General features: G+C 41.3%; 1 protein-coding gene across 2 annotated transcripts in view; it reads right to left on the bottom strand.

The window, feature by feature from the left end:
• BCHE (butyrylcholinesterase) overlaps positions 1 to 13,444 on the bottom strand; it is a 28,020-nt gene that overhangs the window by 12,440 nt on the left and 2,136 nt on the right. For both annotated transcript variants that reach the window (XM_054282743.1, XM_054282744.1), the window contains exon 2: positions 10,850 to 12,371. In XM_054282743.1, the coding sequence (XP_054138718.1) occupies positions 10,850 to 12,366 (1,517 nt within the window). In that variant the 5' untranslated portion in view covers positions 12,367 to 12,371. The remainder of the gene's footprint in view (positions 1 to 10,849; positions 12,372 to 13,444) is intronic.

Genomic DNA, 13,444 nt, shown 5'->3' with positions numbered 1-13,444 from the left:
TCTGCTGATCCCTGAAGAAAGCAGCAGGATCCAGCTGGCAGAGTCCTTAACTGAGAGAAACTGGAGAAGAACCTTTGCAGCCAGGCTTTCTTACACCTTCACAGGCTAAATAAAGCTCAGGATATTCCTCCCAGATTCCAGCCTGGACACAGCAGCTGCCTGTTTAAATGCCTTCAGCTATAAATTATCGTGGGATGTGCTATTATATATCAGTTTCAGGAAATGAAGCAACAAGCTGCTATTCCTTTTTTTTTTTTTTAATTTTTTTAATTTGTGCTATTTGCTGTTATGTTTTTTGTCTTGTGTTCCGCTCCAAAGAGCCTCATGGAGCACCCAGTGAGTTGAAGCAATTCCTGCTCGTGCATGTCATAAATTCCTGCTGTACACAAGGCAGGCCTCAAGGTGTTGGTCATAAATAATGGAGCATTTGAGACATTCAGATGCAGGATGTTCTGCCTCAGCTCTTTGCTGAGTGTTTAGTATTTATATGGCTTTTGGATAGACATGAGAGAGGCAACACTGCAGCTTAGTCCTTTAAGCTGAAAGAACAATTTTACCTCTTTTTTTTCTCCCCAATGTTCCTGTAAAGTCTTTTGTGAGATCCTTCTGCCCTTTTGTGTGGTATCAATTTCAGCTTTCAAGGGCCGCTTTTCAAAGCTGTTATTTCTTAACAGTCCTGGCTGCAGGATGACATCAAATGGAAATACAGCTTTTAGTGTTAACTTGTTGAAGAGGGATATTGGGAAATGGAAGAAGGTCCTGAACCCCACTGAGACCTTGCAGGAGGGAGTACCTTCCCTAACAGGTAAGTAAAGAGAGAGTAGACAGGAAGGTATGTGGCATTTTCCCTTTTAGTCATCCTCTGAGGCTGTTTTATCTCCTCTGCCACCCCTTTTCCTCCTCATGACATGGAAAACCACAAACTTACACAATATCCTGACTAGAATTACCCTCTGGAACAAACCAGGGCTTTATCAGAAACAAAAAAAGAGGGTGAAGGGAGAGAATAATGTTTTTATAGCCACAAAACTATTAATACTGTGTTTTAAATTCCCACTGTCTTTGGTAAAATTTGTCAGCCCAGCTGGTTCTGAGAAAGAGTAAACACTGTGCTCATGGATATTATTGCTGGTTCCATTCCTTCCCTTCTCTGCCATTAATAAAGTTCATCCCAGGCACTCAGAAATTGTTGGATAAATGTGTTCAATGCTTTTCTTATCTTGAGAGACTAAATTTGCAATTGAGACTGTGTATTTGATACTATGCCAGGATATGATATTCGAGATTTGTTTTCAATGGAAATTGCCCTAATCATGATTTATTTTCAGGATGGATGCTCCACAGAGCCCTACACCAACCAAAACCCTCTGGATTCGTTGTGTCCTGATGGATTTCATCACAGTGGCATTTTTCTTTATATTTTCTACTACTCTTTTATTTCTGTGAGTGGGAGGAAGTGCATGAGTCACAAACTTTCACGACCATATAATATAGGCCAAATTGAGCAGTCCTAAAAATGAAAGTGTTGGGTAGTTTTCAGGAGGGGGAATTTGTGTTGCTGCTTCATCAGAAACTGAACTGCTGCAGCTTCGTGCTGGGAAATGTAAACAAGAAAACAGAGTGCTCGCAACTTTCTCCCCAAATATTTAATAATAATAATGATGATAATAATAATTTCTTATAGTATAAATTCATTATAGGTTTGACATTTACTAGTGGAAGTTATATATTACTTCCTTTGATAAGGAAATTTGAATTATGTCCCATTCTTGTAAATTCTTCTGAGTCTCTGCTTTGAACTGCAGCAAGAGGGAGATCTCCAAATACCAACACATTGACTGGGAGCATGGAAGTGTTGCTCTTAAGAAGAAACAATAGGAAAAGAGAGGAGGAACCAGTTTAAAGTCCTTCTCTTTCAAAATTGAGAGGCTTTTGTGCAAATTATTATATGCAGACTACTTTCTTGCTAGGAAAAAACAGCTGTCAAACATCTCAGCATTGCCAGTTGTACAGAAAATCCACTTGGAGGTTGCACCATGAATAAGACCCATGAGAGGCAGTATTTGAAAGTTCATTAAAATAAAAAACTTTGTTAGAATTAAAAAAAAAAAAAAAATCACTGTTTTTAAACAGCTGTTCCTGTAGGAAGAGGCGCACATTTGAGATAGTGCTCTTTAGGGTTTGCATTTTTTGAAATTAAGAAATTCTCTTAAGTTCCTGCAAGGAAAGGTAGAGGACACAGAAGTGTCTGGGGAAGCAGAGAATGTCACCTTTCAATTTGATATTATAAAATTGTGTAATATCACCAACTGCCAGCACAAAATAGCCAATTTCTACCAACACGGCTTCAAATTCTTGGGGACAGAATCTCCCAAATCCCAACACTGAATTTCTAACTACATTTCCCCACCACTGCCTTCCCCTGCAGCTGATTGAAAAGAGAATTAAACACCACATTGAGCTCCCTTCAAAAATGTGGTGTTAGGTAACCTCTGCTGCTCCTCATTTCCTCTCCCCTCGCCTCTGCCACTTCCCTGGAACAGCCAATCTCTGGCGTTGGGGACTAAATTAAAATGTGCACTGAGAGGTTTCCATTCCTCCCGTGGAACTTCTCAGCATCCCTTCAGATTAGTGTTCCAGAACCACCTGGAAAAATGGGGTTTGCAGACCTTTCCAGCTCCCATTTCTGCCTCCTGGCGATGAAACAGGGACTAAGCTGCAGGAAAGCAGCACGGAAGAAGAGTGGCCCTCAAAAAGGGGATTAACTGTGGGTGAGCAAGCATTAATTAGAATTTTTCAGTGCCTTTTGGGACTGTGTGTTTACATGCCTGTAAAATACATTCTCTCTGAAGTGCCTGGCTTTATATGTGAATCAAATACAACTCATGAGAAGTCCATGTGTGCCCTTCCTTCATTTCTCTGTTCTCAGGTTTGCTCTCCCCCTGCAAGTCTTTCAGACATTTTCGGCTCTCACATTTCAATCTCTTTTTTGTTCTCTCTCTTTTGTGCATTTCTTGGTCACCTGATGTCTTGCAGCAGTTACATTTCTCTCTCTTGCTTTCCCATTTTCCTTACTTCCCACCAGACACTAAATTATTTACATCCAACTTTCCCACTCCCCAATTTGAAGTGGCAATCATGCCATGGTTTTATTTCATTCTTGAAATGTTTCTTTCTCTTCATCCTCTCCTTTCCCCAGAATGTGTCTGTGTAGACTCTTTGCCAGACCCTTGGAAGTCTGATTTGTCACTGTCAAATTTTCTGGAAAAATTCCCTTGCCCAGGATTCTTCTCCTGGGGAGCTGAGAAGCCTCAGAGAAAAAGGAAAACAATAATCTCATTTGCTTCTCCTGTGTTTTGCTGCTTTGAAATGTGGTTTGGACATTGTTTACCAACAGGTGATTGTTTTATTTGTTTCATGTGAATTGTTTTTACTTAATGACCAATCACAGCTAGCTGTGTCAGAGCTCTGGTTTTCATTATTATCTTTTACCTTCTGTCTGTATCCTTTCTCTGTTCTTTATAATAGTTTAGTATAGTTTTAGTATAGCATTCTTTAATATAATATAACATCATAAAATAATAAATTAGCCTTCTAAGAACGTGGAGTCAGATTCATCACTTCCTTCCAACAATGGGGACCTCAGAAAATACCACACCTGTCTGTCCAATACAGGCTCTTCAACCCATCTCACTTATGAGGAAAGGCAGAGCCACATCCAAGATTTGGATCCATAAAATCACAGAATTAGGTTGGAAAAGACCTCCAGGATCCTTAAGTCCAGCTTCTGACCCAGCACTGCCAAGGCCACCTCTGTCCCGTGTCCCCAAGTGCCACATCCACACGGATTTTAAATCCCTCAAGGGACGGGGACTGCACCACAGTCCTGGGCGGATTTACCAGGGCATTTTCCAGCTCCCTCAGCCTCTCCTGATGCTCCAGACCATTCCCAGCTCCATTCCTCCCTCCAGCCCCTCAGATCTCCCTCTCTTCCAGGGCCTGGTTCTCCTTGCTCAGCCCCAAGCCACCACTGATGGTTTTGATCCGACAGCCTTTGACAATTAAATTTGAGCTTCCCCTGCTCCACAAAGCACTGCCAGAGTTCTCTTCCAGGCCATCCTCTGCATTGCAGCTCTAGGTTTAAGTTTTGCTCTCACTCAAAGGCTCCTACAATATTTGGACACTTCCTTAATAGATGTTCTCATCTCCTCTTTGGAAACAATGGTTTGACTCATCTGTTGGAGGGAGGAAAATCCGCGAGGACAGAATTGAGTTTGCTGCACATATGGAAAGGAACTTTGTGTAATTTGCAATGTTTGTAATAAAATTAAATCAATCTCAACAATTTGTATCCCAGACTAATTTTCAAAAGACATCTGAATCAAATACTCCTGTTTTCAGTTTTGAAATTCAATGACAGCTTGTCAGCTTGCGAACCAGAGAGAGAGAGATGCCTGCCAAGGTGAGTCTCTGGTTACTGATATTTTCCATGATGCACTGTTCCCTATTAGTTTGCTAAAAAGTTGTTTCCATTACTGTTCTGAACATAACAATGGATGTAAACTCTGGTAAAGACGATGAGTCACTTCTAAGTGGAAAGTTGGAAAAATAGGAGTAAATTTTCTTCAAAATTGAACTATTTTCCTCCCTTTTTTTTCAAGACTATAATTTCTGCAATTTCTTTGCATAGCTCAGAAATTGATCACATAAAAGTCAGAGAAAGAGAGAGCAAATGTGTCCTTTTAGGTCAAAATGAAAGATTTAATTTTCCCTAACGGGGAAGAAAGACTTTTCATATATATATTTGTATTTTTGGGAACCTCTCTCCCACTCTGTTCATACTCCTTTTTTTTTTAATCCAGAAATCTTTTTTTTTTTTCTGGATTCTTGACCTAATCAGGAAAAAATCACTTGTTGAGATGAAAAATTAACTTTTCTGGAAAGGTGTGAGATCTCAAGAGCAGCAGCCTCAGGGAAAGGCTCCTCTTGGTCCCCCTGAGCTCTGGCTCTGGAGTGTTTGAAGACCCTGTGAGGACCAAAGTGACTCCAACCCAAAACTTCCCTCCATCCCTGTGAACACGAGCGAATCTCTGGCAGAAATACAGCCCACAGTAAATTTCTTCCCTTGGAATGGCTCAGAGGCACATAAAACTTCCAGCTTCCTGAAGTATAAGGAAATTAAAAGTGCTTGGAGTTTTTTTATTTTTATTTTTTCCCAGTATATTCAGTCCTTCCCATACCCAGAGTATATAGGTCCCCAGTTCAAGTGCTGCCTGGACTCTATATGAGGCTGTTGGTTTTGTTCTCACTGCTCTGAAACTACTCTCCATAAACAGGTTGTGATAAGTTGGTAACAAAAGCACTGAAATTTATTATGTGTCTACCAGAGGAACATCAGGGAAGGGCAATAATAACCAGACAAAATGCTTCACAGCTTTAGTGGGACAATCAAAGCCTCACAAATTCCCCTAAAACATAGGAGGAAATATTTCAAAGGCTTCACTTTATAGAAAGAGCTGCAAAGATTTGTTTCAGCAGTTGTAAAACTGGCAGGGAGACAAGTTTTGCCTGTTTGCTTTTATCAGAAACATTTTTCACAAAGCCTTAAAAAATATTATCTTTGTGTGCTCTGTTATATTCTTGCTTGAGTTTTCAGCCCATCTGATTTGTCTGGCTCTTGTCATTTTGCATCTCTCATCACTAAAGAACACAGGTACCAAATCTAATGGATAAAGGAATGGAAAAGGCACCTACAGATTTGGGATCCCATCCTGTTTTTCTGGGGATAAATAAAATTTCCCCTTCCCAGAGCTGGCAGAGCATCCTGGGGCTGGGGATTTGTAGGACCTGCTGGTGTCACCTGCCTGCTTTCAAAAGCTTTCTGAAGAATAACAAAATTGAGGCAGAAAAAGGAACTTTAAAAATGTTCAGAAAGAGAGATTTCTATTTTTTCATGAGCGTGGCTTAAAATCAAATGTGCTGGGAAAAATTTAGGAGAAGGCCAGTGAAAATTACCACCATTAATAAAATAAATGTTATTTCCACACAAAGACAATTATACCAGAGCTGATCCAGCACTTTTCCTGACACCACACAATGGTTTCCTGATTAATCCAATATGCCCATCTCTCTTTGTCTCACTGTGGTGATATTTGGTATTTCATCACCTGATTTTGAGGCTATGAATTGATATTCAACTGCCAATACTCTTAAATGCAAGAATAAGCTGAGGAGACCCAGGTCAAGGTGAAGGGAGGAATTCAACCTCAAAGTGTAAATCAAGAATGCTGATTTTGGAATCTGTTCTTTCTTATAACCCAAATATTTTATTAGGCTTCATTTATTCAGACAGCAGGAGTAGTAATTCTCTTTTTTCCCTTGCTGGTAGAACAAGGATTTTTCAGGGTATGATGAAAATGTTGCTCTTTCAAGGCTCAAGTGTATGAAAAATAAAAGTATTTTATGGAATATCTTAATAGCTTAAAAAGGAATGGCTGGGATACTTGGTCAAACTTACTTGATACCCAAATTCAGCCACGGAAAAGACTTTTTGAGGAGGATCTTCACAGACTATGCCAATATATGGCAGATTCCTAAAAATGACCCTATTCCCTGGGATGCAGAAGAGAAATTGGAGTCTAACAGCAGCACCAGCTCCAAGGCTCACAGGAGAAATGTGTGTTCATGTCTCCTGCTGAACCCTCTACATCTCCATTCCATGTTTATACTCAAAAATAGAAAATGCCTGTCATTTCCCAGGAAAAATGGTCACTAATCACTGGTGTTTATTTTCAGCCAGGATGTGAAATAGGAAGTGTTGGAGATCTGGAAAATTGCACCCACTCCTGCTGGGGATGGTGGTGGGCTGGGAAACCCCTGGGCTGGCTGACAGAGTCCTTCAGTTCCTGAGAAACGCAGAAATCAAGGATTTCACACCCTTGGGATGCTCTGAAGGAGCCACTTTCTGTCCCTAACATCTTTTCTTTTGTCCTTACATGACATTAAGGATTTCTCACAAGTTTTCTTTGCTTTTATCCCTCCAGTTCTCTCTCCCATCCCTCTATGGGGGGAGAGGGCAGCATTTTGTGGGGTTTAGCTGCTGGCTGGGGTTAAACCGTGACGGAAACAGAAAATGCTCCTCAGTGCATATTTTTAATTTTCCTATCTGTATTTTTATTCCTTGCATGATAATAAAACCCAGAGCTCACTAAGGTCAAAGTTTGGGCTCATGAGAAGCAGCTCTGGAACCTCTCAGGCAGAAAACACCAGGAAAAACAAGATTTCTTCCAGTTTTGTTGACTCTGCTCCATCTCCTTTCCTCTGCAGGCTGCTCTCCCCTCCCTTGTGCTTTTGTACTTCAGCACATTAGAATATTAGGTCAAACACCCTCACTAAAAAATGTGCTGTACAATATTTCTCATTTTTTGCTTGATTTTTTTCCTCTTCATCTGCTGGAGACATCAATGGTAATTTTCCCCTCAGAGGTTTGCCCTTTGATCATGCCAGAGTTTCCTACAAACATTTATGTCAAAATGGGGCTTCCCCAGCTCCTTGTAAATGTTTGCTGTGCTCAAATGTGCTGGGGAAAAAAAGGAGTGCTTATTAATTTTGCAATTATTAGGAATTTTTATTACTTCCCCACTGCTTGCACACTCTGAATAATGGGACACAGAGCCTTAGGTGTCTCTGCTCTGGATAATGAGTAAAGGGTCACACAGAGGGTTAATCCTGATCTGATCTTTCTCTAACACAGAAATTGCTGGGTTGTATTGTTTTTCCCAATAGTGGTGCTTTGGATCCTCGTGGTGGGAGCAGAGGGAGGGATTATTTGCTGTTTGCTGTGGAAGCCACTTGAAATTCAATCTGTGGGGTAATCTAATTATAGTGTGAATGATGATCAGAGTAGGTGACAGGACTGACTTCCACAAACTTAAACCTGAATGTACCTTATGCTGTCTAATTTTAGGAGCTGCAGTGACAGGAACAGTGTTTTGCAGAGCAGGTTATTGAGATTTATAAATACTATAAATATATATATTTCTCTATAAACAGACAGATTTATATAAATAAATATTTATATTACATATAAGCATATAAATATATTGCATTTATAGAATAAAAATATATATAAATATATTTAGATGCATTTATAAATATATACACATTTTATAATATAAATATAATATATAAATATAATATATTTACATGTATTTTCCAATATATACATGAAAATGAAATATACACATGAAAATGAAATACATACATAATCCAGTGGAAACCAATAGTTCAAAGAAATGTAAATATCGCTCTGCAAAATCAACCATAGACCTGAATTCTCTTTTTCCACTAAGAAATAGTTGTGTTCAGTGGCAGCATGTGCTGTTTCTGGTGGGAGATGCTGCTGCAGGGTGGAACAAGGAATTTCCACTCAGTTTGCTCTCCACCATCACCAGCCCCAAAGGGACGGTGTCACAGCACATCTTCATGGTGCAGGACGTGTTCCCAAGCGCTTCCCAATGTCTGACTTCATCTTGGGAACCCATCAGGTGCATTTTTGGCCTTGATAAATCAACCTCAGCCTAATTCCAGACTGAGCCCCACAGAAGGCTTTGCTCTGCATCACAGCCCTCCCCACCAAACTCACACAGAGGAGTGTGCTCAGGCTCTCAGCAGAGAGGGAGCCAGGAAGAGCTCGTGGATTAAATTTTAGATTAAATTTTACAATTATTAAAGGTGTATGAAAGCATTATGCATTGATGAGTACAGCTATTGGTTATTTTCTGAGTTTTAATAGGCTCATCTCTTCTGGTAAGAGAAATATTTATTACAAGCTCCAGCATATAAAGGGGATGGGATTTATTAAGGTAATTAATCCTCCTACAAATCAAGGCAATCAATCAATCAATGAATCAATCAGATACATTGATATGTAAAAAAGGGATGCAAATAAAAATAAGCAGTGAGTTCACCGTGGAGGATGAGGGGAAGGGACAGCACAGGGCTGGGGATTGGCAGCCTCCAATTTTGGGGTGTCCTGGAGCTGGAGAGAGCCCAGGCAGGGGGGGAACATGGAATTGGGATGGATGGTGGAGCCTTTGACAAATGGCAGCCCCAAGATAACACGACAAAGCACAAACAGCTCTTGCCTTGGATGGATGGACAGGGAATGTCAGGTTGAACTGAGAGGGAGAGGTGACACCTGGAATTACAACTCCGTGGGGATGACAGTGTTCAATTCTGGCAGGGGAAGTTCCAACAAGGTGTGGATGAATCACAGGTTTAAAGGTGGAGAGTGATTATTTGAGAAAAAGCACATTAGTGCAAGTCTCAAGGGTATGGCCTGTTTGTTTAACAAACAATTTAAAAAAAAAAGGATTAAGAATTATTTTAATAGATCCTTAATAATCAACCTCTATATGGAACAAAAATCATAAAATGAATCTTACAAATTATCAAACAAAATGTAAAATCTGGAAAATGCAGAATTAGAATAGGCAAATTCAGCCTGGAAACACTTACTTTTATAATGTAATGTTTTAAGTGGAATTAAGGTTTAAAACAACCTAACAGTGTTTGTTCTGGATTTTTAATCAGTGGGAACATTTTTAATCAGGGGGAACATTTCAGTCCTACCTGTGTTTTGTGTTATGTACAAGGTTGGGTGGACTAAATGAGCACAGTGGTCCCCTCTGGTTTCTAATCTATTACAAAAATTAATTAGATCCTGTTCCAATGTTGATTTCCCTTTACAAATCCATACATCCTTGACAAATCAAACACAGGCTCCACCTTAGAAACAGAATTAATGCAGGATTTTAACATTAAAGTTAAAGAAATGGTTTTAGAGTGTGAATTGACTGTTTGGTTGTGTGTTCTCCAAGGAACAGACTTTTGTATGTATAATTTTCTCAGGAGAGAGCACAAACCAAACTTCTGTAAAAAGAAATCTTCCCTTCCCACCAGGCTTGAGACTAATCCTACAAGATTATTGTGGTGGGGGCTGTTTTTGTTCCTGATCTGAAACGTTTTCATTTCAAACTGAGCATCTCATGGAGAGTCCCCAGCCCTGCTGAGAGGAGAAGGGGCTGCCCAGCTAGAGAGGGGTTGGATTTATCCATTCCAACACCCAAATTAAATATTCCTGTTTGCACCTTGTGCAGGCTGGGCCATATTTCACTTCAAGACGAGTGGACTGGAACTGGAGATTTTGTCCTGGGCTTGCACTCAGTACACAGGGAGGAGAGGCTTTCTGAAATCCCAATTTCTTCATCGTGTGAACATAACACACCTCCCTGTTATACACCTGAATGTTCTCAGCAAATTACATCCTCAAGGAAACTGGGCTTTTTTCCTCCTACTTCTACTGCTGGAAGTCTTTTACAGTGTTTGAAATATTTTGTTTCCAACCCTTGAAACCATTACCTGCCTTTGGAACAACCGCTGCCCTAGCAAAGAAATGTAAAAGCAAATTTTGTATTTGCTTTTATGGGTGGATAAACATTGATCCCTTAAGCTTGCCCAATACAGGGAGCAACATATCAACAGTTTATTTTACTGAAACCTTAGTGCTTTTGTCAGAACTAAAATAAGAATTCTGGATAATTGAACAATTAATCTGTTTCCATCATTCCAGCCGGGCTCCAAAGCAGCACTGAAACAGCCAAACTTTTCCTCCTGCTGATACAACGTCCAACCAACTAACCAACCAACCAACCAACCAACCAACCAACGTTCCAGAGTAAACTCACCCAGTTTTGGCAAAAGTTGCTCAAGCTTTTCCCACCTGCTGAAACAACGTCCAACCAACCAACCAACCAAGCAACCAACCAAACTTGCAGAGTAAACTCACCCAGTTTTGGCAAAGGTTGCCCAGTATCTCATCATAGAGCGGCTCAGGAGCTCCTCAGCCTTGGTGTAGTTGACTCTCCTCTCCAGGGGCAGCCCGAACACAAACTCGATCTCGTAGCCGTGCAGGACCCCCATCCACTCTGGCCAGGGCAGCTTGGAGGAGCGATGCTCAAAGAAATAAAAGAAGACGTGGTTGCCCAGCTGGGCGAAGCTGGTGCTGAACTCCACCACGGGGCAGATGATGATGGAGTCCCCGACGACGTCGTCGATGGCATCCCGGTAGTGCTCCGGCTTTCCCAGGTTTTCCCAGTCTGTGTACTGGAAGATGATGGACTCTATGGCCAGTTTGCTGGCTCTTGGGAAGGCCAGATTTAAAGCTGCCTCAAACTGGGTTTTATTGATCAAGCCATCGCTGTCCTTGTCCAGGCCAGGCACTCCGTATGCCAGAAATGATAAACCTTCATCCTTATTAACGCCCACCAGGATCTGGGTCTCTTTTAAAAGACCCTTCTCCACCAATACTTCTGGCATGTCCGTCAGGAAATCCCCATCCACGCTCGGGGGGAATTCTATTTGTAAAAGAGAACTCTCTGAAACGGCAAAAATTTCATTTTCCACTATTTCCTTCGGGTCCTTGTCTTGGAGGCAGAAAAGGAGCTCTGACTCGTTGCTGGTGGGACACTGGAGCTGTTTGGCCAAAGCCACTGCTCTGTTCCTGGCCTCAGAAGATGTGATTGCAGCCCAGGCGGCATTTGCAGACCCACTCTGCATGATGGCCCTGGTGAATAAAGGGTGGCTTTCAGGAGAAAGGAGGTGATAGCTGACAGAGGCCGAGCCAGCGCTCTCTCCAAACAGAGTCACGCTTTTGGGATTGCCTCCAAAGGCTGCTATGTTCTCCTGGACCCACTGAAGTGCCAACCTTTGATCAAACAAACCTGCATTTCCAGGAGCTTTCTCGTTTCCTGGCAAGGACAGAAATCCCAGTGCACCAGTCCTGTAGTTCATGGAAACCACCACCACTCTTTCCACCCTGGCCAGAAACTTCCCATCGTACACAGGCAGGGAAGTGGACCCGGACTCAAAGCCACCCCCATAAATCCACACCATGACAGTGGCGTTCTTGGGCCTGGGAGAAGGAACCCACACATTCAGGTATAAACAGTCCTCACTTAGGTTGGTTTTTGGGTTCCACATCTCTGAGCCAGCAAAGCCGGGGTAAGTTGTGTCTAGGAGCTGGTAGCAGGAGTTTGCGTGTTTGGTGGCGTCCCAAACGTCTGCCCATTTCTCCCGGGGTTCTGGCTTTTGGAATCTCAGCTTCCCAATGGGGGGCTGCCCGTAAGGGATTCCCAGGAAGGCTGTGACTGTCCCCCCCAGCACCTGCAGGCTGGTCCCTCTGACTTTGCCCTTCTTGGTTGCAATGATGTTCTCTTCAGGCACCACCTTACTGGTGAACACGGACAGGAGGAGAAACCCCATCAGAAACCCGGTGAAGAGACCTAAACCATTTGTCCAAATCATGATGCCTGGAACACAGGATGAAAAATAAATGAAAATGAATTCAGAAAATGAAAAATAAATTAAAAATAAAATTCAGAATTAGGATTGCAATATATTAGTACCAAAATGGTCTGTTAAATAACAGTGCAAGTCATCCCAGGGGCTCTGAAAATGAGAAGGTGCTGCTACACAAAACACAGAAGTTTTAAACTGTAAGTTCTTGTTGATTATTTGTGTTGCAAAGATTGTGTTCGGTATTTAGTATTTGGCCAGTATTTCAGAAAAATTCTCTTGCTAAAAAGTGTAGAACTGAGGAAGACAAACCAGGTGAGATGAACTCATACAAGCAGGCTCTGACCACTGCAGATGATTTACCCACCAACCAAGAACTACATGAATAATTTCTTCTAAGATCTTGTTTTTCTAGAGCATCTGAACCAAGTCTACAGCCAGAAGAGTCATATGAAGCAGTCATACTTCTACTATTTAGAATTAATATTAAAATGCCAAAACATCAAGGATTTTTGAATATATGAAGATAGTGCCTAATAATTTGGGTAAGGTCTGCTCTTTCCTTCCTGAGAACTTTTCCAAGTGATAATTAGTATTACCTTAAAGCTAAGTATATAAATGTTGATTATGTATCACATTTAAGCACCCTAATAATCTTATTTACCCCAACATTTTCAAATAAAACCTCAGCACCATCCTTGAAACTGAAAATTCACAAAAATCCCATTTGCATAAATCCATTTCTATGGTTTACATATCTGAAAATGCTCAACAAAGCTCCCTTCTATTTTTTTTTTTTTTTGCCTGTTTCCCTGTCACACATGGCATGCTTTGTCCTGTCCTTTTAAACAGGCCATTCTTTGTTAATGAGGAGCACTCGTGTCCTTAAAAGGAATGAGGATAATTTCTCTGGAAAATACAGCTGTGGCCTAATTTGAGCTCCTCCTGCTTGTTTGCCTGTTCTTGGAAGGAAAATGCAGCGGAGGGGCGGATGGGAAGATTTTGTGCGAAGGGGCTCCTGATTTTGAGACAGCATCAAAGGAGCAGGGAGGAATCTTCAGGGACAATATTTTTAGCATTCATCTAA

Source organism: Melozone crissalis, unplaced genomic scaffold (genome assembly GCF_028551555.1).
Source record: "Melozone crissalis strain CALT ecotype California unplaced genomic scaffold, PUWL_Pcris_2 ptg000034l_1, whole genome shotgun sequence".
Lineage (NCBI taxonomy): Eukaryota > Metazoa > Chordata > Aves > Passeriformes > Passerellidae > Melozone > Melozone crissalis.
This window is presented reverse-complemented; position numbering and strand designations above follow the sequence as displayed.